Raw genomic sequence first — 25,976 nt, 5'->3', positions numbered from 1 at the left:
AGTGGTCAATTTTATCTAAATAATTGTTTTTTGGGAAACATTTTCTAATTATGAGTTCATTTTTATTTGTGTGATCAAGCTCAATGAAGTCATCTTCAGGTTATGGCCAAATCTGTATATACGGTTAGCTTTGAACCAAGCTTAAAGAAGTTGTCCACTACTTGGCAACTCCTCATTCTCCACGCTTGGCCCTGATAAAATAAAAAAGCTTATACTCATCTCACGTGCCGGCGTCGTTCCAGTGGTGTCGGCACTCGTGGTACCGGGACAACCATGCGGTGGTGTGACACGTTAGCCAGGCACCCAATCTGTGCCAGCATCACTGTCCCCGCCTTCGGACAAATTGAATATGAAGAGGAAGTCAGATCAGCTGGAGCCCGGACTTCCTCTTCATGTTCAAATCGACAGAAGGCAGGGACAGTGACGCCAGCGCTAATTGGGCGCCGGGCTCACGTGTCACAACAACATGGGGGCCCCGAGATCGCGAGTGCCAACACCGCTGGAACGGCACCAGCATGGGAAGAGGGTGTAGGCTTTTTTATTTTATCAGGGGCAAACATTTAGGCTATGTGCCCACGATGCAGAAATGCTGCATATTTTTTCCGCTTCTCCCTGGCAGGAAAAACGCATGCGGATTGTACATGCGTCTTTCCCGCCAGGTAGAAGTGTTTGTCAAGCGTTTTTGCATGCATTTCTGCATGCGGGTTATCAAGCACTTTTCCAAGTGACATCGGAAGGTAAGTATAATCTTTATTTTTTATTTAAAATTTTTTTTTTACAGTTTCTATGGTACCCAGGTCTGGATAAGAGTCTCCTCTTCTCCAGACCTGGGTACCATCCGCACCTTGAACCGTGTGATAGCCGCTTGTGCACATGTAGTGATGCGGATGTCACGCGGTCCAATGCAAGTCAATGGCGGCGATTACACTGCGTGTCCGCAAAATTAATGAACATGCTGCGGATTTTTTGAGCGCAGCATAAATGCTGCGAAAAAATCGCCAGCATGGGCATTGACATTGCGGCTTGTCATTGGGGACCATGGGGGACGGATTACCAAGCGTTTCCCAAGCGTTTACGCTGCGTAAATTCCGCAGCATAAACGCTTGGAAAATGCTTTGTGGGCACGCAGCCTTAGATCAAGAAGGGGTTGTACTAGCAGTGGGCAACCCCTTTAAAGTACTTTTTTTGCTGTAGAGACACGTATTACCTTTTAGAAGATTTCCCCAAAAAAACGTATAACCACTTCTAGGCCCTTAGGGAGGGTTCACACAGAGTGGTTTTGACACTTTTTTTCTGTGGTTTCATTGCAGTTTGGATTGAGCTGTAATACGGCCATACACTGTACATGAAGACACAACCACTGAATCCATGTGTGAGGTGATTAGCTATATAAAGGCATGAGAATAGGTAACTTTTCTCGTTTACTCTTTGCTTTTGTATCAGCAAGACTTAGCCTGTGGAGGAAAAAAAAAGAAAGGGCTAATCGGTGCTGTGTGTGTACTCCTGTGTACTCCTGTGTAATCTCATTGTCAATCAGGATTTGTTATCCTGTCGAGAGCAACAAAAAATGTGATTTTAGAACTGTCTGTGCCCATAATCTGCAAGGACGAAATGACAGGTAAATTGTAATGGGGGCGAGTAACTATATATGCTTTATTATGTTAGCAAGAAAATATATCTTGTTTGTAAGAATTCAGTAATTCATTATTAATGCATATGAATCGGTTGATATGAATTATTTAGTATGATCTGAAGTACAGTGATGCAGACAATAATGTTATTATTGGCCAAATGTGTGAAGAAAGAGAGACCTTTTCCAATATGTTTTGCTGATAAGTGTTTGAATAACTTGTATTGAAAAGCGGGATTGACTGCTGCACAGTTTATTTCCAATGTGACTGAAATAAGATGACGCGCCCCCTGGGCTAGTGTTGTTTGGGGGGGATTACCCGGAGCCGGATCAGATGGGGGGTTGTAGTCTCCGAGTGGCGGTGACACGGTCCGTGCCCAGGGTGTCAAGCTCAGTGTGTGGCAGTCCTACAGATGTTACTGGAAGTTCTTTATGTCGACTACGCCACCCGTTGATTTGCGGTCAATACGGCCGCCGCTGCAGCAGGGTCCGCTGAGGCTGGTGATGTGTGTGCAGCTCAGGTAGTATAACCCCCAACGGGAGGGGTATAGCCTCAGGGGGTCAGTTGCAGAGGATGGTGGCTGTGGAGGTGCAGTGAGGATGGTAATGAGACTCAGAGTCGGGCTGTGCAGTTCAGGGTTTTTACTTACTGCTGTTGTGCTGGTCACTCCGGCCTTGAGTGACCGCCCGAGCCGTGCTGCGTCCACCAGGTCCTGGACTCGGCCAACTCCCAGGTGATTCTGGAGCGTAGTCCTGAGCTCCCTTTCTGACTTGTCCTTTTCTCTGGCCTTCCCCACCAGGGATCCACCTATGTCCGGCTCCCTCGGGCCTCTTGTTGGTAAAACCCTTGTCTCTGGGTTCCCTGACCCTATGCACGGTTTGCCTTCCGGGTGGATTTAGTGGGTGGTCGTGGCAGATCCTGCCCACGACCTCCGGTCTCTGGCTAAGGATTAGTGCCCTCCACCAGCTTGGGATCCGGTACCCTTGTGCCAACCCTTCACCCTTCTGGTTGTATTTGGGCTCTTGGGGTTCCCTCTTCTCCCCCTCTGGGTCCTTCTTTCTCCTCTCTCTCTCTTGGCCTTGGAGCTGCTCTTCTCCTCTGCTCTCTTCCTCTGACTCTGCAAAAGACTGACTGACTGACCCTGATCTTAGATGGTTCCCACCTTATATACTCCCTCTATGTGTGAGCTCAGGTGACCAGCACCCAATGAGCTCCTAGCATTACCCAGACTGCTCCCCCTATCTGCTCCTACACTACTGGGATGTTCCACCCCCCTCCCACTCCAGCCAGGGACAGACACTGTCATACCTGCACGTTTCTCTAGTGGGAGTACCATCGATCTGTCCCCCGGAAATGGGATGTATGTAGTGCATGCAGCTATCTGAGCTCAGTCCCACACTCCATCCTTACCCGGGAGTGGAATACCACACCTCTGGGTTGAGGTGCAATACCCCTGTAGCAGCCGAATCCTCAGGGTGCTACATTCCCCCCTGGTAAATCACAGCACGTCCTCGGGCTGTAAAAGATAAAAACATCCAAAACATACAATTTTTTCATAAACATAAACATATAAAACAACATATATATTATCAGCAATAAAACTTTTTCATATTAAACTTTTCATAAATAACATTCTTGTTCCTCCGGCCACGGTGCAACTTGTGACCGGGTAAAGTGCGACAGTCTCTTGTAGAAAAACACAGCTTTCCCTATAAAACCAGTAGAGGGCGCCTTAGAAAGCGCAACTATATACAGGGAGAATATGGCCGCTCTCAGTCCTCGGCCAGGTATAAGGAAGGAATGACCGCTCTCAGTCCTCGGTCAGTGGGGTTAAGGGACACACGGGTTAACAGTTCACTCTTGTCCCAACGGGGACATATCTAAAACAGCACCAGTTCTGGTACCCCTACGGGCAACTATGTACAGTCTCTCTCTACCGTACTTCAACGACGGCGTCCTCCTGCTCCTTCTTGTTGGTTGGTTTCAGACCCGTCCGGGTCCTCTTGCTCCTCCTCACACCGCAGCTCCTCCTCCGTCAGGCGATGTACATGGAGGGCGTAGGGTCCTTTGGCACACTTGTGCCGGGTGAAGGTGACCTCGTCCCCTACATAAAGGTCACGACCTCTGTGTCCCTCCGGCAGATGGCTTTCTACGTCTCTGCGGGTTACAAAGACGTCGCCGGGGGTATGATGGTCTCTTATGAAGCCCCACCCATGCTGCAGGTTGAACTTAATCACAGTCCCGGTGGTACGGGGACCATGCGCTGCACGGGGATCTCTCCTGGTCCGGCTCTTCTGCTCCGCGCTCCTTATCTGCGCTTGCTGTTCCCGGACCCGCCTCTCTCTCCGCTCCCTCTCGAAGACCTCGAGCTGCTGCCGACAGCACTCTGCACGCTCCGCTGCAGCCGCCCGAGTCTCCTGGGTGAACCCCATGAGGTCTTCTCCGGTGGGGTCCCACTCGAACTGGGTCTCTTCCAGTGGGGGCGGGGTCCTCTTTACGGGCTTCGGAACCGGAATCAGGGGCTCGCGCATGGGCCTTGCTCTCTGGAGTTCCAGCTGAATATACTCCTGGGGCCATACAAAGGGCTGCCCATCCGGGCACGTATGTTGGGCGAACAGGTCTTCACCCAGATGCGGCACTCTAGATGTTATGGGCGCAGTGGTGGTAGCGGCGCCCGGGTTGACCAGGCCTTGCGACCAGGCCTGGGGCATCCTAAAGGCAAAGGGCACCGTAAGTACGGCGGCGCCCTGGGTTACTCGGCCCTGCGACCAGGCCGGGGGCTCCGCGGAGGTAGGGGGCGCTGTTGGTATTGCGGCGCCCGGGTTTACTAGGCCCTGCGACCAGGCCGATGGTGTTTCCTGCTTGGCCGCGCTCGAGGTCGAGGCGTGTGACGTCACAGGGGTCGCGGCTTCTGTTTGAGGCCTAGTCTGCGGCGGTGACGATGCAGCGACGGGCACGGCAGGGGGAACTTCGGGCTCTGCGACGGGGAGCTGGGGCAGGCACGCGGTTTCCCGGCTCGGGGTAGAGACGTCCCCTTTACCTGCCTCCGTCCGTTCAGCTCCCTTCTCGGCGCCGTCTCCGGCCTTGAGTCCTCCTGCACCATCCTCAGAGGCGGTCTGTCTCCTCGTCTCGGGTGGCGTGCTCCGCTGATGGGTTTCGGTCTGCTGGGCCATCTCTCGGCTCCACTCCGCCAACGTCTCTCGCTGCACCCGGGCCATCCTCCGTGCGAGGCCCTCCAGCGCGGTCTGTGCACACTCCCGGTCTCGGGGGAGCTGTGCCAGGACCTCCACTAGGCCTAGTGGGCTTGTTGCTTGCAGCAGGCTCCTGACCACTGGGTCGGTGCTGCCTGTCTCTCCTTCCATCTCCGGGTAGGCTTTCTCTGGACTCCTCTCCAGACTTCTTGTCTCCGGGTGCGCTCTCTCCAGACTGCTCCAGGCGGCACCCATCTTTGCTCTTTTGTTCTGTCTCCGCCCACATTGAGGGTGGTCCCGGGGCAACTTGGTGATTGTCAGTTCCAGGGGCAGTTCTCTCACGCTGATGGACACTTCCAGCATCACAGTCTCTGTTGGTGGGCGCGGTTTCCGCTTTTGGCGCCATTCTTCGACCTGGCCCACGATGGGAGGTGGCCTCTTGCCACCCTCTGGCACGCCCATAATGGCGTCCGCTCTTCCAAGACGGGAAATCTTTGGAAATGGCGGGAATCGTCTCCCAGTGGCGGGAAACTCCATGGATGGCGGGAAAAAGCTGCAAATGGCGGGCAACCGGCGGGAAACGACTTGTGATGGGGCCCGATGGCGGGGACCCTCCGGAACCGGCGGGAGACTTCTTTTTGAGGTAACGGTGTACTTTTCTTCAGGCACGCAGTACCCGGTTGTTGCGGGCACGTTATCCTGCCGACTACGCCAAAGTTGACGCGCCCCCTGGGCTAGTGTTGTTTGGGGGGGATTACCCGGAGCCGGATCAGATGGGGGGTTGTAGTCTCCGAGTGGCGGTGACCCGGTCCGTGCCCAGGGTGTCAAGCTCAGTGTGTGGCAGTCCTACAGATGTTACTGGAAGTTCTTTATGTCGACTACGCCACCCGTTGATTTGCGGTCAATACGGCCGCCGCTGCAGCAGGGTCCGCTGAGGCTGGTGATGTGTGTGCAGCTCAGGTAGTATAACCCCCAACGGGAGGGGTATAGCCTCAGGGGGTCAGTTGCAGAGGATGGTGGTTGTGGAGGTGCAGTGAGGATGGTAATGAGACTCAGAGTCGGGCTGTGCAGTTCAGGGTTTTTACTTACTGCTGTTGTGCTGGTCACTCCGGCCTTGAGTGACCGCCCGAGCCGTGCTGCGTCCACCAGGTCCTGGACTCGGCCAACTCCCAGGTGATTCTGGAGCGTAGTCCTGAGCTCCCTTTCTGACTTGTCCTTTTCTCTGGCCTTCCCCACCAGGGATCCACCTATGTCCGGCTCCCTCGGGCCTCTTGTTGGTAAAACCCTTGTCTCTGGGTTCCCTGACCCTATGCACGGTTTGCCTTCCGGGTGGATTTAGTGGGTGGTCGTGGCAGATCCTGCCCACGACCTCCGGTCTCTGGCTAAGGATTAGTGCCCTCCACCAGCTTGGGATCCGGTACCCTTGTGCCAACCCTTCACCCTTCTGGTTGTATTTGGGCTCTTGGGGTTCCCTCTTCTCCCCCTCTGGGTCCTTCTTTCTCCTCTCTCTCTCTTGGCCTTGGAGCTGCTCTTCTCCTCTGCTCTCTTCCTCTGACTCTGCAAAAGACTGACTGACTGACCCTGATCTTAGATGGTTCCCACCTTATATACTCCCTCTATGTGTGAGCTCAGGTGACCAGCACCCAATGAGCTCCTAGCATTACCCAGACTGCTCCCCCTATCTGCTCCTACACTACTGGGATGTTCCACCCCCCTCCCACTCCAGCCAGGGACAGACACTGTCGTACCTGCACGTTTCTCTAGTGGGAGTACCATCGATCTGTCCCCCGGAAATGGGATGTATGTAGTGCATGCAGCTATCTGAGCTCAGTCCCACACTCCATCCTTACCCGGGAGTGGAATACCACACCTCTGGGTTGAGGTGCAATACCCCTGTAGCAGCCGAATCCTCAGGGTGCTACAAAGAACCTACAATGGCATACATCTCCTCCCCCTCCCTACATAAGGACTTCTGCACAGAGTACAGGGCATGCGAAAAACAACCTCTCCCAAACAAGTCAGTGAACATCTCTAATCTATTGTTATCTATAGTTTATGTCACTGCTACAGAGCATCTCAGAGTGCTGTTAAAGGGACTCTGTTACTACAGAATAACTGTGCAAATCAAATACAGGTGCTTGGTGCATCATGGCAGGGGCAATCATTTATATACACCTTCCCACCCGCTTGTGTTCCCTTTATCTCCACACTTCTCTGCCTCTATCAAGCCAGAGCTGTCAATTAAAGAAGATGGGGGTGGAGACAGAGGAAACACAAGCAGGTGGGAAGGTGTAGTTAAATGTTTGGCCCCGCCATAATGTGCTGAGCACCTGTACTTGGCTTAAAAAGTCACTCTGTGCTGACGAGTCCCTTTAAAGCAGTGGTTCTCAACTCCAGTCCTCAAGACCCACCAACAGATCATGTTTTCAGGATTTCCTTAGTATTGCACAGGTGATATAATTCCATCACCTGTGCAATACTATGGAGATCCTGAAAACATGATCTGTTGATGGGTCCTGAGGGCTGGAGTTGAGAACCACTGCTTTAAAGGAAATCTGTCAGCAGTTTTTTGCTAGCTCATCTGAGAGCAGCATGATGTAGACAAAGAGAAGCTTAATCCAACTATGTATCACTTAGATTACTGCGTGCAGCCGTTGTCACACAATCAGAGTTTTTAGGTTTAGTAATGAAGCAGAGCTGAGAAAGCTAACCCCGCCCACACCAGGCTCTGTATATAGAATGTCCATAGACAGTGAGCTGCTTATCACAGGAGGGGGCATGTCAGACCAGGACTCACAGCTAGTCACAACAATGATAAGCTACTGGTGCTAAAGCAAACAAAACCACAGCTTGATAAGTGAGGCATTGCTGAAATCTGTGTTTTAACCCCTACCTCATGCTGTCTTCAGATTGCATAGCAAAAACCTGCTGACAGATTCCCTTTAACAGCTGCTCAGGTAAAATAGTCACCCTTACAGTTTTGAAATTAAAAAATTAATTTATAAAAATATTTTGTATTAAGAACTTGTATAAGTGAATACCTCCCTTTAAATAATCAATTCACTCAAAATCAATCCGATGTATTAGGACAACTGCAGGACTTGAGGGTCATGACACAGATTCAATGGAAAAAAAAAATCCATGTGTCATGTGGCTCCCTTTGGCCCGTACACTAAGAATAACTACTGCAGCTCTCAGAATAACAGACACCATGGTAGTTTTCACTTTACTTACTTTTTCAATAGAGACGCTTCACTGTAACGCTGGACAAAACATTTAATGGCGCTGATTTTTGATGATTTAAAGGGGTTTTATATTTTTAGGAAAGTGGACTCCAAATGCTCTAAAATACCTTAAATAACAGAGCAGGTACTCACCCTTCCCAGGTCTAACAGTGATTCCCCACTACTGTCTGAGTCTAGGCAGCTCATGCCATCTACTTCGGTACAGTCGCCGAACTCAGTGATGGCTTACAGCGGTGATGTGTGCTGTCGAAGTGACGTCACTACTGCAGCCAAATCTCCGAGACATGTGGGGAGAAAGTGGTGGGATCCAGGGAGGGTGAATATCTGCTCTGTTTTTTAGTATAGATATTTTAGAGAATTTGGGGTTCACTTTCCTGAAAGTGGGAAAACCCCCTCCAATGGTTTGTTTCTCTTCCTTTTTGCCCAAATCTTCCGATCGTCTAGAATAATACATGGATGCTGAATGAATGTTAGAAAGATAGCCTTTCCCCTTACAGCTCACAATGTAGCATAAAAGAAATCCTATTATTTCTGGGGCTTTTACATATAGTATATGATATTTGTATACACTGTCAATGGTTAAAGGGGTTCTCCCACAAACAAAAATTCATTTTAAGCAATGGCTGTGTCTGACTGTGTACAGAGCATGGTCTGATCATACCACAGCTCCTGGGCAGGGGTTGACGTAAAAGAGCATACAGACATTACAGCACGGGATTGCAGCTGATTCTTTTTTTGAAGTAAAACATTGTTTAAAAACAGGCAGGAAAATGTTTTACCTCCCAAAAAGAATCATCTGTGATCCCCTGCTGTAATGTCTGTATACTCTTTTTCTTCCTCCCTTGCCCAGGAGCTGTGGTATCATCAGACCATGTTCCTGCACGATCAGACACAGCCATTACACAGGAGAACATTTATGAGATTACCTCAGCACAGGAACATTTTATTTAAACACATCCAATTGTGGAAATTATTATTATTATAAGATCTATTGATTAAAATCAACTTTTGTTTGTGGGAAAACTCCTTTAACTAGAACCACAAATAGCGGTAATAAAAAAAACATCCAGCATGGTTTTCTTGATTGTGTTAAACCGACCTGCAGCGCTTGAAAACTTGAGACTTAAGGAACTTTTGTTTTCTGTGGGTTTGATGACATTCCTATATGCGAGATCCAGAGATCACGGCTTTGTGTCAGCAGGCAGACTGGCTGTCTGGGGGTAAATATTTCTTGGTTTTACATTTTTGTGATCATCACTTTTCTTTTGAAAATAAATCCTCTGTTAGGATGTCTAAATCTCTTCAATGTAACACCCAGAGTAAATCAGTCAGTGAATATATCAGATATCAAAAACCTAAGAGTAGCAATGGTTGACATTTTTTAATAATGAATGACATTTTAATGAGGCATTGCACTTGAAATATTCAGTGTTATATTGAACAAGAAAATACTTCAATAGCTAAAATAATTTAACAAGAATGGCAATATTGAGAAGAATGTCAAATATTCTAACCACACCATTTCTTATCATAGAAAATGTTTGCATGTATTTCATCTTACTTAAATTCAGGAGTGAATCGAAGAGTAAAAACAAACTCTTTTTTGGTTAAAATAATCATTTACCAAAGCTTTATTGTATGAACATCATTATAGGCTATTTTGTTCTGCACGGTGTCCACAATTATTACGCAATATGTATTTTTTATGATTCATTTTATTATTGAACAACTCCAGTGCTATCAGTCAATCCAAAAGGTTAAGAAACCTGAAACCTGAATATATAAGAAAGTAAAAGTGAGGTTTTGTCTTTCTTAGGAAACTATCTATGTGTGCATAGTTATTGGGCAACTATTAGTGTACAGAATTATCATGCAGCTAAATGAAAAATGTACATTTCCCATCTCAGTTGTTTAAAGTAAAGTGAGAATAGTAACCAAACAACTCAAAATCGACAAAAATACATTTCTGATATTTAAAAGAAATATATCAGTGACCAAAATAGCCTCTCTTCTTTTCACTAAGAGTGATAAGCCTTCCATCCATGGAGTCTGCCACTTTCCTAATTTGTTGTCAATCAACTTTTTGGGAAGCACCAACTACAGCTTCCCAAACACTGTTCAGAGAGGTATACTGTCTTCCTTCACTGTAAATCTCATATTTAAGAAAAGCCTACAAGTTCTCAATACGGTTTAGGTCAGGTGAGGAAGGGGCGATGTCCTTATTCTTTTATCTTTAAGGCCAGTACTAGCGAGCCAAGCAGTGGAGACTTCTAGGCATGTGGTGGACCATTGTCCTGCATAAAAATCATGGTTTTCTTGAAAGATGCAGCCTTTTTCCTGTACCACTGCTTGAAGGAAGTGTCTACTAAAAAGTTTAATAATACCAGCCCATAGCAGTACACCACCTCCACCTTGCTGACGTCTGCGGGGAAGTGGAGGTCTGTGCCCTTTACTGATATGACCAAAGGCCCATCCAACTGGTTTGTTGATAGTCACTCTCATCTCATGTCAATAAAACTTTTGAAAAATCTCGTCAGATATGTCTTGACGGTTTAACTTCTGTGTCTTGTTCAGTGGTGGTCGGGTTTCAGTCTCCCTTACATTGGCCATGTCTCTAAGCACTGAAAACGTTGTACTTCTTGGTACTTCAGGGAGGTTGCATTTCTGGAATATGACAGCACTGGAGGATAATGGCTTCATGGCAGTTTCACGTTTGATTATTCTCAAATCTTTGGCCGTTAATGTGTGTCTATTTTTCTCAACACATTTTTTGCGACCCTGTTGACTATTTGCAACAAAACTTTTGATGGTTCTGTTATCATGCCCCAATATCTTAGCAATTTCAAGAGTGTTGCATCCCTCTGTAAGACTTTTAATAACTTTTGAATTTTCAGAGTTGATAAATCTTTTTTTGGTCCTTTTTGTTTGCGGTAAATAATCAGCCTAATAATTCTGTACACCTTGATAAAGGGTATTGATATCATTAGGCCGCATCCTCCCTCATTACACAAATACACATCACCTTATCTGTTTCATCCAATAAGCTTTCAAGGTTATTCAGCTTGGAATAGGAAATCTGTATATGGGCTCGCTCACACTAGCGTATAAATATTGGTCCCATTCTCAGCCAGGAAAGTGGGACGAATTTTTTCTTACTTGTCATCCATGTGCAATCCGTTTTTGTACCCAGTAGCTATTAATCTTTTACCAGACCATTTACAGTTTCCTATGTTACAGAATTGTATTGTATCCATAAAAATCGGATGCCATACTGATGGTCCGTATGGCATGCAATTTTTTTCTCTGTGATTTTTTTCTCATGCCGAATACAGCTGAGAAAAAATACGCAGATCTGCAAGGCCTCACTGAATAACATTGGTCCGAGTGCAATCCAATTTTATTCTTTTATTGCACTCGTCCGATTTATATGCTAATGTGAGCGAACCCTAAAAATGAGGATTGGTCAAAATACTCACTTGCCTAATTATTCTCAAGTGGGGTACCACAGGGCTCCGTCCTGGGACCTGTATTGTTCAACATCTTTATCAATGATTTAGATGAAGGAATTGAGGGTAAACTGATTAAATTTGCTGATGACACAAATCTAGGAGGGATAGCTAATACTAGAGAAGAGAGAGAGAGGATTCAAAAAGACCTAAATAAACTGGAGCAGTGGGCAGCAACCAACAGAATGGTTTTTAACAGGGAAAAATGCAAAGTACTACATCTGGGCAATAAAAATGAAAAAAGCATATACAGAATGGGAGGAATAGAGCTAAGCAACAGTACATGTGAAAAAGACTTAGGTATACTAATAGATCATAGACTGAACATGAGTCAACAGTGTGATGCAGCAGCAAAAAAGGCAAATACAATTCTGGGATGTATTAACAGAAGCATACAGTCTAGATCACGTGAAGTCATTATCGGTCTTTACTCCTCTTTGGTCAGACCTCATCTGGAATACTGTGTACAGTTTTGGGCACCACATTTTGAAAAAGACATAGACAAACTGGAGCAAGTTCAGAGAAGAGTGACCAGAATGGTGACTGGTCTGCAAACCATGTCCTATGAGGAACGGTTGCAGGATTTGGGAATGTTTAGCTTGCAAAAAAGAAGACTGAGAGGAGACTTAATAGCTGTCTACAAATATGTCAAGGGCTGTCACATTGTAGAAGGATCATCTTTATTCTCATTTGCACAAGGAAAGTCTAGAAGCAATGGGATGAAACTAAATGGGAGGAGACACAGATTAGATATTAGAAAAAACTTTTTGACAGTTAGGGTGATTAATGAGTGGAACAGGCTGCCACGAGAGGTGGTGAGTTCCCCTTCAATGGACGTCTTCAAACAGAGGCTGGACAGACATCTGTCTGAGATGGTTTAGTGAATCCTGCTTTGAGCAGGGGGTTGGACCAGATGACCCAGGAGGTCCCTTCCAACTCTACCATTCTATGATTCTATGATTCTGCACACAATGTACAGAAGTAACAATAGAGCTTAAGGTGAAAAGCAAAATTTATACTTTTTCAGTTGCAAAAAAGTCAAAACAAAACTAATAAAACTCCAAATATATGCAATTAGAATGTATTTTCTAAGTAAGTGAACACACATGATGTTAACTACAAATCCTATACTCAATCAATTACTTCTTTCTTTCAGAACATGTCAGCATTTCTTGGGTCAAAATGACTAAATATGAATCTTTATGTTGTTAACTTTTTATTTATAGAGTGTACAACTTAATCAATTGAAGCATTCTGTAAATAATATTTTAGCTCTTCAATTATATATCAGCATAATTACATCACTGCTCAATCACGTCATACTATTTTGATAACACATCATATCATTACATAATCATGGTATTAAACTAATATGGTGCAATAGCTTTTTATTTGAGATGTTAAAACAAAGTATATAACTGTCATGGCAGTAACTTGCTCGCCTGCCCAGCTCCCCTCTACTCACCATGCAGTTTCACTAATCTGCCTCAGGCAGTACTGCTGCATCTGCTGGTTGCGTTCATTTAGCCTTAGGGGGGCAGTAATTTAACCTTGCTGGGTCTTGCATAGATTAGGTTCCCCAGCCTATCCCGTGGAAGCAGGGCCTTTATTAGGCAGCTCCCCTTTCCATTCCCCACCCGAACGTTGGTTCCTACCCTGTTAGTCCACATTTATGTGTGTATTTGTATTCTGCTACCTATTACTGCTAAATTACAGCTAGTTTTCCCGTCCTGCATGATCTCTCCATTCCTGACCTTAGCTATGCTTACTGACCCTGTGCTGCCTGCCCCAACTTCGGACCATCTGACCACATCTTGTCTTTGCCATCCTGTACAGCCTACCCATGCCTGTGACACTCTGGTCAGCTGCTACAGACCTGGGGACTGCCCTGGAGTGGTACCTGGTGACTACCTGTGGCCAAGCCTAACCTCACCACCAGAGGCTCTAGCGAAAACCAGGTAGTCGCTAAGTCATTCCCCACCAGGGTAAGCCTGACCTGTGGCGCAGTGGGTCCACACCCAACAGCGTTACAATAACATCACAGTAATCTCATAAAATAGTATGTGAATAGCTCAAGAGACATTATACAATGATGCCGTAACACAAACATATTATTACACTTAGATTATCACAGAATCATATTATATTGTCATTACACAGTCACATAATCACAGTCACATTAATTTGCTAGCGCACAACCATATTACTGCACAAATATGTCATGAATTAATTATGCCGTCACACAATCATGTCATTCTTCACTTACATTGTTACAGAATCACATTAACGCCGTTTGATCACTCAATCATGTCATGTCATCACACAATTGCTCCATCATGTAATCATGACATCACTCAGTGATGACATCATACAATCAATCACACCATCATGTAATCCTATTAAAATTGTTTCCAAAACCCCGCAAAGGCTCTGTTCACATGTACAGTTGTCATCTGTTTGTAGTGATTCCAGTAATACAAAATACTGGATTCCTTACAAAGAAAAACAGAAATGGATGCAGACTTTTGTTTCCGTTTTGCACCAGTTTTTGCTCCATTTGTTAAAGATCTGTTTTTACTAGCTGTATCTTTGAACACCTCTCGTGTTCTGGGCATGTGCAGTGCTAAAAGAACAGATCGGTTAGGGGATAACATAACAGTTGACCATTGGTTATGATCCATTTCTCATAAGACTCCAATGCTAAAAAACAGATCCAGTTGCAATCCAATTTTTTAACTAGACAAAAACGTGCAGACTACGTTTTATGATCCAGCTAAAAACAGTTGTAGTTGGATTGCAGTCAAACAGAAGACATTTTAGGTCATTTCTGTCCCCACTCAAATGAATGGATCTTGTACGAAATCATTATATTTCCTTTTTGGTCATCATAAAATGGATCCAAAAATGAAAAAACAATTAACATGTAAACAAAGGATAAGAGCATTCTGATTTAGCATAGGGGTCGTCCCTTGCTCAGGACTTCCAAGTATTTAGCTTGAGTGGAAAGCATCCATATATGAATGGCTAAGTGACATAAATAAGCATCATGCAATGCATTAAGGAGTATTCTCATCGTAATATTTCACATTTATAGCATGTTAACATGACTCTCATTGACTTTTATAGGAGTCCTGGGGATATGCCCTAAATAATCTGCTTTAGTCAGAAATCCTACAAAAGAGAACAGAGTGATCTGCGCGTGTGCAGCCACCACTCCATTGACCATAGATGGAACACCTCTATTCTCAAGATTGGTGTATGTCACATCCATCAGACATAGATGGAATATCCTATTAATATGCCAAAAATGTTTGAGATTCAAATACCCCTTTACTTGGCCAAATGGTCGCGTTGCAGGATTTTTGATCATGTGCTGCCAAGATTTCTACAACTGATTGTTGAGGGTACGAATAGCAGAGCACCCTATGCACAACTTTTTCAGGACACCCTTCTACCAAAAATAATTTATTGAAAGAGGACAACCTTGTAATGGAATAAGTAGATTAAACTGTACTACAACTATACTGAGAATAGAGAATTTTTGATTTTGAATGAATAGTAAGAGCTGTAGGTTAAGAGACAAATCTCTGATCATACTATTAGATCATTAGGTTGGTAATCAGAGTATTCCTATATACTCAGGGGCGGATAAACCATTGGTGCAATCTATGCAGTCCCACAGGGGCCCAAGAGGTAAGGGGGCCCGCTACCACCTCAAAACCAGCAAAAAGCTTAATTCCCGCTGTATAACTCACCATTGTTGCTTTTAATTTACATAGAAAATGTCACATATCAGACTAGTTATTTTGAAAAGGAATTACGTTCCCATCAATCCAGTTAATCCATTACACTTGGCTGCAAACTCATTAGTGTTTCAGACACCCCCCCCCCCCCCACACCCATCAAACCGAGGTAAAGTTTAAGGAGATTATTTCACTTCTGGCCACCCAGCTAAATCTCCACAGCCATAATTAGGCATGCATACAATTATTGGGAGTCTGGTGTTTCAAGGTGAAGTTATAAGCTTCTGCCAGCCATTGTGAAAAATAAAGAAAATTATAATTCCCATGTGAATTCTCCAACAGTTTTTCTCACAGTTTCTTTCATACGGTAGTACAATGATGGTGTCATGCCAGTGGTAGCCATTGATGCCCTACTACAGCTTCATTGCATAAGCAGTTTTGCCATTCAGGATTTTAGGACTGGCAGCCATAATAGATGTCTAGCAGCTTGCGCAAAGAAAAATATATTATCTCTGACTGATAATTGATTTATTTTATGTATTCATGTACCACCATTTTCTGAAATAATGCACAGAAATTGTCGTCACTCACATCCGTCCCAGTCCCCATTGGAGCTTACAATCAAAATTCCAAATTAACCTAAAAATATGTTTTTTGTCTATGGAAGGAAACCGGAGCAGAGTTGCTAACTTGATTTTTTTTTTCCTGGACAACTTATCTAAAAACCGCAGACAGACATTTTTTATGGTTACATGGAAAATCCATAATAAATCATTAAGATCTTAAATCATATATGTCTGCAGCCCATTATTACTGATATAAACACCGTAGTAGCTTCACCTGTGACCTGTAAAAAAGGTATACAGTAATTACAATCATAATATTCAAACTTCTCCAGGTTCAAAAAAATAAGGCATACATACATTTTTTTCTTACTTTTACAGACCGGAGATTGTGGTGGGGGGGGAGTGCTCTATATTTATTTCTGGGCACTTGGCAACCCTGAACTATAGTATCGATGCAAATTCAATGCATATGTTTCCCTTGGGTGGACCCAACACTGGAGGGCAGCAGTGCTAAACAACGATGTACAATGCTGCCGAGAGGAAATATATACAGTGGGTACGGAAAGTATTCAGACCCCTTTCAATTTTTCACTCTTTGTTTCACTGCAGCCATTTGGTAAATTCTAAAAAGTTCATTTTTTTTCTCATTAAAGTACACTCTGTACCCCATCTTGACTGAAAAAGAACAGAAATGTAGAAATTTTTGCAAATTTATTAAAAAAGAAAAACTGAAATATCACATGGTCATAAGTATTCAGACCCTTTGCTCAGTATTGAGTAGAAACACCCTTTTGAGCTAGCACAGCCATGAATCTTCTTGGGAATGATGCAACAAGTTTTTCATACCTGGATTTGGGGATCCTCTGCCATTCTTCCTTGCAGATCCTCTCCAGTTCCGTCAGGTTGGATGGTGAACGTTGGTGGACAGCCATTTTCAGGTCTCTCCAGAGATGCTCAATTGGGTTTAGGTCAGGGCTCTGGTTTGGCCAGTCAAGAATGGTCACAGAGTTCTGAAGCCACGCCTTTGTTATTTTAGCTGTGTGCTTAGGGTCATTGTCTCGTTGGAAGGTGAACCTTCGGCCAAGTCTGAGGTCCAGAGCTCTCTGAAAGATGTTTTCATCCAGGATATCTATGTACTTGGCCGCATTCATGTTTCCTTCAATTGCAACCAGCCCTGTCCCTGCAGCTGAAAAACACCCCCATAGCATGATGCTGCCACCACCATGTTTCACTGTTGAGATTATATTGGGCAAGTGATGAGCAATGCCAGGTTTTCTCCACACATACCGCTTAGAATTATCACCAAAAAATTCTATCTTCGTCTCATCAGACCAGAGAATCTTATTTCTCATAGTCTGGGAGTCCTTCATATGTTTTTGAGCAAACTCTATGCAGGCTTTCATATGTCTTGCACTGAAGCTTCCGTCGGGCCACTCTGCCATAAAAGCCCGACTGGTCGAGGGCTGCAGTGATAGTTGACTTTGTGGAAGCTTCTCCCATCTCCCTACTGCATCTCTGGAGCTCAGCCACAGTGATCTTGGGGTTCTTCTTTACCTCTCTCACCAAGGCTCTTATCCCACGATTGCTCAGTTTGGCTGGATGACCAGGTCTAGGAAGACTTCTGGTGGTCCCAAACTTCTTCCATTTAAGGATTATGGAGGCCACTGTGCTCTTAGGAACCTTGAGTACTGCAGAAATTCTTTTGTAACCGTGGCCAGATCTGTGCCTTGCCACAATTCTGTCTCTGAGCTCCTTGGGCAGTTCCTTTGAGCTCATGATTCTCATTTGGTCTGACATGCACTGTGAGCTGTGAGGTCTTATATAGACAGGTGTGTGCCTTTCCAAATCAAGTCCTATCAGTTTAATTAAACACAGCTGGACTCCAATGAAGGAGTAGAACCATCTCAAGGAGGATCACAAGGAAATGGACAGCATGTGACTTAAATACGAGTGTCTGAGCAAAGGCTCTGAATACTTATGACCATGTGATATTTCAGTTTTTCTTTTTTAATAAATTTGCAAAAATTTCTACAGTTCTGTTTTTTTCAGTCAAAATGGGGCGCAGAGTGTACATTAATGAGAAAAAAATGAACTTTTTAGAATTTACAAAATGGCTATAATGAAACAAAGAGTGAAAAATTTAAAGGGATCTGAATAGTTTCCATACCCACTGTATGTATTGTAGGCTTTCTGCTGGGCAGGTACTGGATACAGTGTATGTGTCCCCGAGGTGCCTAGCCTCGGTGATGTGAAATCCAGAGAGAAGGCTCCAGCACAATGGGAGCTGAGAGGGTTGTTAATGGACTCAGAATTTTAGGTCTGGGTTTTAGGAGCGACTGGTAGAGCTGGGTGGCACTCGTCATTTCCATCTTCCAATGCAATCCAGGAAGTGCAGCTGGGATAAAAGGGCAGCTGAGATGCTCCACAAGTATCTGGGAGTAGAGGTGGAAACATCTCTGGGATTTGGATCTGTGTGTGCAAGGTGGAAAGACCTATTGTGTGCTCCTCAGACTCTACTAGAGTCTGAGTTTCTGACTTTAACCTTGAGCGGCTGAACACCTCTGCATTTCATATTGCTGTATGGACTCTTTGTTTTCGTTTACTTTCACCTTTATGCCGGAGAAAGCCAGTTTGCTTCATTTTTCCTGGAAGTTTGACGAACTGCAATAAAACTTCCTGTTTTCCCACAAAAGTGACTTTGTACCTGTGTTAACGCTACCAGCTGCCAGAAAGTGAGTGAATCCCTGCAGGATATATACACAATATATGTATTTTTTTTACCAATAACTCAATAGAGGGTAACTCGTTGACTAGTTTTTTATTTTTTTTTCAGTATTATTATTATTTATTATTATAGCGCCATTTATTCCATGGCGCTTTACTTGTGAAAAAGGGGGTATACATAGCAATAACATTTACAATAATCTTGAACAAAATGAGTCAGTGACTGGTACAGGAGGAGAGGACCCTGCCCACGAGGGCTCACACTCTATAAGGGATGGGTGAGGATACAGTAGGTGAGGGTACAGCTGGTTGTGCAGCGGTGTGGTGGAGTGAGGGTTACTGCAGGTTGTAGGCTTGTCAGAAGAGGTAGGTCTTCAGGTTCCTTTTGAAGGTTTCCACAGTAGGCAAGAGTCTGATATGTTGGGGTAGAGAGTTCCAGAGTAGGGGGGGATGCATAGGAGAAATCTTGTATGCAATTGTGGGAAGAGGAGATAAGAGGGGAGTAGAGCAGGAGATCTTGTGAGGATCGAAGGTTGCGTGTAGGTATGTATATGGTGACACATCTTAAAGTGGTTGTTAAAATAATCATGTTTTTATACAGGTAGAATTATTGATTCAGGCATCGGTCAACTGTGTGTTCATCAGTGGAACAAGTTATCAGTGATCAGTGAGGGTTCCTATAATCTCCCGTCCTTTATATACTCTTTACACTGCTCTGAAATTAAATGGAGACGTTTACACAACTGAAAATCCCTGGTCATTGGGTTGAGTTGGGTTACAAAAGATGACACTAATATGACCACTTTACCCATACATTATTGCTTCCATGGTTTTACCCCTTTGCCAAAAGTAACTGCACATTCAGCATATAAAAATTCCAACCTAGTTCTGTCTGTATTCACAAAGTGAAGTGTAACATTTAACCCCATGCATAGTGTCAGGTATCCAAAGTGCAATTTGATGACTCTTTAACTTTGGTTACAAGGTTACAATGGCACCAGCATATAAGAGAAACATATTTTGTTTAAATATTTAATATTTCATTAATGTGTGCAGGTTTGTACATTGTGTTTGTTGGAAATAACAGCTGTAGTAGAATCATACATATGTTGCAACACTGATACAGCCTCCTTACATTGTCCTCTATAACTTCATGGCAATTAGACTTTACTGATCAAGGTAGAATGGCAGATTGATACCCCTTTGGCATCAAGCACCACAGGCAGATACCTTGCCAGTCCCTCCCTCAGCTATGCCCCTGTGGTAGGCATAGCACCATTTTAGTTCCAGTTTCCAAAAATATATGTATCTATTTTGCTTGAATCGTACAATGGTAATTTCTGTTTTATAGGTTATGTATAGCTACTACTACTTAGCTGCTACAAAAAAGACAAAAACACTCTACTCATATATACCCGGTGAATCTAATATGACATCATTTGTTAAAAATGTATATACAAATGGAAATATAAGACATAAATTACCAAAGTATTAGAAGTCTCACATTGTAGTTAAAAAAGCACTCCCATCAAAGTTTTTATTTTCTTAATATATTTAAATCTTCATATTTCTGTATATAGCACTGTGTGCTTACAATTGCACATTTTGCCTTTCTACCCAGTAAATTTCTTTGTTTTCCATTAGGTCTATGACATCACGTGATTAAAAACTGACTAGCTGAATCCTTCTAAGCTCTATGTAAAAACAGGAGGTCAATTTTCCCTGCATGAGTCATGAGTCACTGCAAAAGTCTCTGGCAAGGGGGAGAAGGGAGCAGCTGGGTGAGGAGTTGAAGAGCTGATTGATTTTTAAAGGGAAAAGAGACTTCCTGTTCCTATGTAGAGCAGAGAAAAGAGAAGAATTAGCTGGGTAGAAAGGCAAAATGAGCAATTGTAAGTACACAGTGCTGTACAATATGATGACTGCAATATATTAAGAGGATAAAAACTTTGATGGGAGGAGTGCTTCTTAAAAGGTGACCTGTCATGTGATTTATGCTCCATAAATCTCAGGCAGCATGAATCAGACACCCACAAAGTAGAAAAATCCAGCTCAACGAATTGTGATTACTTTATTCACATAAAGTGCTCAAAGAGGACATACAAAGTCAGCAGTGTGAGTTATATGACACACAGCATCGATGAGCTGGAATTTTCTACTTCGTGGTTTTTCCTACACCTTGACGTGGCATCTCCAAGCTCCGAACACCCCCAGGATGCCATCCACAGTGAGCTGGAGTTTATTTCTAGCATGAATCTGAGCCTTGTTGCACTATTGCAACCAGGTAAATCTCTCTCTGAAACACCAGAGCGGTTAAAAAATATATACTTTACAGTTTCGGCCAGGGACCATCGCCAGAGAAAGACTTGTCCAACTCTGTCCTTTGCTGGTTTCTCCCAGAACACCTCCAAGTGATTGACAGATCTCTCCCATAGTGAAAAGCCAGTCGCAGGCGACGGCGGACTAGTCTCTTCTCTGGCTATGGTTTCTGGACAGAGCTCCGGCGTTCCGGAGAAAACTATAAACGGCTGCAATATTGCAGCAATGCTCTGATTCATGCTGCCTGTGGTTTGGGTCGCATGAATCGTATGACAGATTCCATTTAATACCTATGACCTGTGTTACCCTACTTATCTGTCATCTTAAAGGGTTCCCTATTTTTATTACCATATAACGTCATTTTACAGATTTTTTTTTACTCACCTTGCATCCGAGAGATCACGTGTATTTAATCACTCATAAAGACCATTCAGCACCTCTAGTAACTGTAACATCTCGGTGGAGTATCCCTCATTAATCTTGTGTTGTATACCTGTCAACTACCCTAAGACATCCTCCAAACTAGCAAGACCATGCTTGCTGATTGTTTTATCTAGCATTGTGCTGAAATCTGGTATAACCACAAGAAGTGAAAAGCACATCGGGCTGTGACACGGCCTCTAATACTAAGAACACTTCCAAAGATCCTGTTTTCAGTGTCATTAATACAATATAATGCATCACTCAAGAGGTAAGCCATCATCAGTCAGCTCTCATGGGTGGCCTTTAGTGATGTAATGTGGAGGCATAATATAGACTCAGGGAGAGTGATGCAAGGAAAGAAGTCTTCTTTATGGTTTGGATGATTTATAAATAGTTCTCCCTTATTCAAGAAGGAATCCCAAATATGTATGTTGGCACTAGTAATATATGGTATATATTCGTAACTAACATTTTTCAGCTGGTAAACATTTCTGCATAGGATTACTTGGCACCAGGCCACTTTTACTTACAGGGGTTGTCCCATAAAACCTTGTACGTCAGACACCTCATGAAACTCAAGAAAGAGCTTGTTTAATTGTCAAAGTAGGTGTTTTTTAATTTACTCTCTGCTGAAATATTTGGGATTTATGCATCAAATGCAGAACTAGAACCTCACAAACATAGGATTTGTGAAATGAATACATACATTTAATATTTTTGTTGATGTTCTATTCACCATCACTTTCTTTTGTTATATTTCTTCACATTTTAGGTGGCAATAAGCTAAGTAGTCAGCCTTTCCGTCTTAACTGGGCCTGGATTTCACTGGAGAGAAATCAATATACTATAGATGAAGATGCCAAGTTCTTAGAAGTGACCCTAAGGCGTAGAGGATATCTTGGAGAAACTTCATTTGTCAGTAAGTATCTACATGAATTTGACTTTCTACATTTTTTTTACATATTTTAAATTTAAGTAGTTTTCTATTTTGGATCATTTTTCCTATTGGGTCTAAATATTGGGGATTTAGTATACTTTTGACTTAATAGGTTAGAGCTATATATAAAGTTTTTTGTAAGTAAAACATATTATAAAATGAGCATTTGAGCTATCAAACCCTCTGTTTGCTGTCAGGAAAGTGAAGTATTGGTGCTTAGTCCTGGTGCCTTACATGATATTTTGCATCCAGTATTGTACTAAATTGCCTTCTGGAAGTTATGGAAGAACTGATCCCATTGTTTTCAAAACCTGTCCAATACCCACCTGTCCAGTGCATCAGTTGTCAATAACTGATATCCTGGAGTGGTTCAGTTTGTCCTGGGGATTATGATATTTGATGCTACATTTTTTTAATTTTTGGATGTGTACATGTAGCCTTAGATATAAAAAAAAGAACTTTGGTACTCCAGTTATGATGCAAAGTGATTTTATTACAGAAAATGAACCCCTTATTGGCAAAACCAAAAATGTACATCAAGGTTTCGAACATTTTTTCGTCCTTTTCAAGATATTTTCTAAATAAATAAAACCGAAACAATATGTCAGAGATTGACAAGAAATAGAAAATATATTGTAATATGCCAGGGACACAGTGAAAATGTGGAATATAAAACAGTAATAATGAAAATGGCAATGGCAATCCTGTGTATACAGACATAAAGGAGGAATGGTAACAAAGCAGTGTTACCAGTAAGTAATATAAAAGGATGATAACAGGAGAAACTAAAGAAAATGTTCAGGACTTACTGAGTATGAGGTTTTAATTCAAAGTATTCTGTGAGCTATGGGTGCTGGATTGATCGGCTAAGCAAAAGAAAAAGAATTAACATATAAACGTGAGCCCTAGAGCCGGCTGTAATATGCATTGTGTATTACCAATCATCTTAGGATCTGTCTTAATTGGAAACATACCTGCTGGTTGAGAGGTGCCTTCCAGGTAGGTGTGACGGTGAACCGTGCCGTGTGGCTGTTAATAGGACATGTCCCTCTCATACTTCCAAAATGAAACTTTTACAAGCCTTTTTAGAACTTGTAAAGAGCAAGTAAAGTGTTCTATAATCTCCAGTGTCAAACCCCTAGTCCTTTACCTTTAATTCTTTTAGACAATACTCAGTAACTCAATACTGCTGGAAATGTGCTACACCTTTTATAAGATATTCTTATAATCATTCTAATGAGTGAAGGCATAGTTGTGGTTGTGGGATGAGACATATACCTAACACAAGTTTATTTCAGGAGACAGTTTATATATATATCCCTATATTATTTTCTACAATATGTTGGTACTTTTAATCTAACAACATTCTCACATTAGCAAAAACCCTACAAATATGCTGTGCCATTTGAACAATAGGGTATATCACAAATTAACCAGATATATAGGTTCAGAGCCGGAATTGGCATTCATACTGCCCTAGGCACTTTAAGTGGGCACATTCCTATTGGTAAGTCAGACTAAAAATGTCCATATTCTTTAGATAGTAGTTAAAGCTTCCATATACATTAGACTAACAATTGCACATCTGTATAAAGCCAGATGTCAATCGAAGTCCTGGCGTCGGCTTACAGCTCCTGCTTACAGTATAATGAGTGGTGCTGTGAACAGTGACTTTATTCACTCCCAGCAACGCACCTATGACTGAAAGTCAACGGTTCCTCAGGGAAAATAAGTTCATTTTCTCTCAGTACCACACATTCAGTGAGGTAGCTGGGCAACATTTGAATGCTATTTACCTGCAGATTAACCCTATCTCAGCAAGTAAATAGTGTTTTCCAATGGGACAGGTTCCCTTTATGGGTTACTACATCTACATCACTTGAATGCCATGACCACCATCAGTACATGAATACATCACAAGAACCACCATCAATATAGGAACACAGTACCAGAGCCACCATCAGTACATGAATACAACACTAGAACTAGCATCAGTACATGAATACAGCACCAGAACCAACATCAGTACATGAGTACATCACCAGAACCACCATCAATACAGGAACAAAGTACTAGAACCACCATCAGTATTTGAGTAGAGCATCAGAACCACTATCAGTACATGAATAGAGCATGAGAACCACCATAATTGCATGAATATGACACCGGAATTGTCATCAGTATATGAATACAGCACCAAGCTTAGTACATTGATAATTTGCAGTGTCATGTCAGCTTCAGTTATATATATTTATATTGCATAAACCTGCAACTCCCAGTATGACCTTAACAATTGTCAGCAAAGTGGTTCAGTAGTTAGCAATTAATGGCGATATATAAGTGAGTAAAGTAGATAAATAAACAATAGTAAGTAGATAATGGACGTTGTACTTAACAGCTATCATCATACAGGAACTACAGTACAGATTACACACAGGCAGACAGTACATCTAAAGAGCAACTAAACTTTTAAGAGATATTTTATATGCTAATGCCCTTTAATTTTGAGCAGATCAATGAGTCTGTATCCTGTGACCCCCTATAGATTGCTCAAAAGACCTCTTAGAAGTGTGCTGCTTATGAGATAGGCGCCTATGACTTTCTATTGCATCTGCACTCTGCTGTGTGTGTGCTCACTTGTCTCAAAAGCTTCGCCTTCACACTTGTAAGAGGTCTTTTGAGGGATTGGTCTGGTTCTCAGGATATTGTCCTTTATTGTGTCTGCTCAGAATTAAAGTACCTAAAACTTTTAGAAAAAAACTCCTAAAAGTCCAGTACCGCTTTAAGGTGCATTTACACTGGCAAATACCCGATTATTGGCCTGTCTAAATAGGCACCAGCTTTGCTGTTTGATCCGGCATAGGGCATAGGGCACTGGCGCCGCCCCCTTACCATGGAATCACAGGCACCGGACCTCCGATTCCAAGTGGCAAATACAGATCTGTTCGGGTTCACATCGTGTTTCCCTCCATGTTGCAGACTTTTTTTTGTTCTTGCAAGATTATTGTCTTAAATCAAGCTGGCTTCAATGTTCTTCAAAGTGGCATTTTCCTGCAATGCTGACATTTTTCATAACTCAGTAAATGTATTCACATTTGCATTTAGAGATTCCAATTGGCCGTTTTTAGAAACAGATTTAATGTCCAAAATGGATCTGTATTTTTTAGGCTTTAGAAAGGCCAATTATGGCTGAAACGTTTCCTGTTACAGATTTCAAACACGCACCGCAGGTCAGTTTACACTGTGTAAAAAAAAAGCACAGAGGGCATGAGATTTCTTTAAATCCCATGCACTTTGCTGGAACTGTATAAGCCATGTGTACAATGTACTATGTACAATGTACACGTTAAGTACGGTATTTGGTGAGTTTAACATCAGTATTTGTAAGCCAAAACAAGGAGTGGAACAATCAGAGGGAAAGTATAATAGAAACACGTCACCATTTCTGTATTTATCATCCACTACTGGTTTTGGCTTACAAATACTAAACGTGTGTGTGCACGTGGCCTAAGACTCTTTGTTTGCTGAGCAACGAAAATATACGGCATCAGAAACCCATCGTGGGAACATAACCTAAAGGGGTTTTCCACTTTCACATCCTTTTTCTTGCATTGGTAAGCAGAGGTTTCAAATAACAAAATGAGCTGGTACTCACCTTCCCCCTGATCCAGCACCACCTCTCTGCAATTAC

The 25,976-nt window shown here is 43.0% G+C and overlaps 1 protein-coding gene across 1 annotated transcript in view; it reads left to right on the top strand.

The window, feature by feature from the left end:
• FREM3 (FRAS1 related extracellular matrix 3) overlaps window positions 1-25,976 on the top strand; it is a 105,549-nt gene that overhangs the window by 24,005 nt on the left and 55,568 nt on the right. The window contains exon 3 of the mRNA XM_073642298.1: window positions 22,121-22,267. Coding sequence (XP_073498399.1) covers window positions 22,121-22,267 — 147 coding nt within the window. The remainder of the gene's footprint in view (window positions 1-22,120; window positions 22,268-25,976) is intronic.

Source organism: Phyllobates terribilis, unplaced genomic scaffold, assembly GCF_046119375.1.
Source record: "Phyllobates terribilis strain yellow unplaced genomic scaffold, ASM4611937v1 Scaffold_1__5_contigs__length_1240528914, whole genome shotgun sequence".
Taxonomy (NCBI): domain Eukaryota; kingdom Metazoa; phylum Chordata; class Amphibia; order Anura; family Dendrobatidae; genus Phyllobates; species Phyllobates terribilis.
This window is presented reverse-complemented; position numbering and strand designations above follow the sequence as displayed.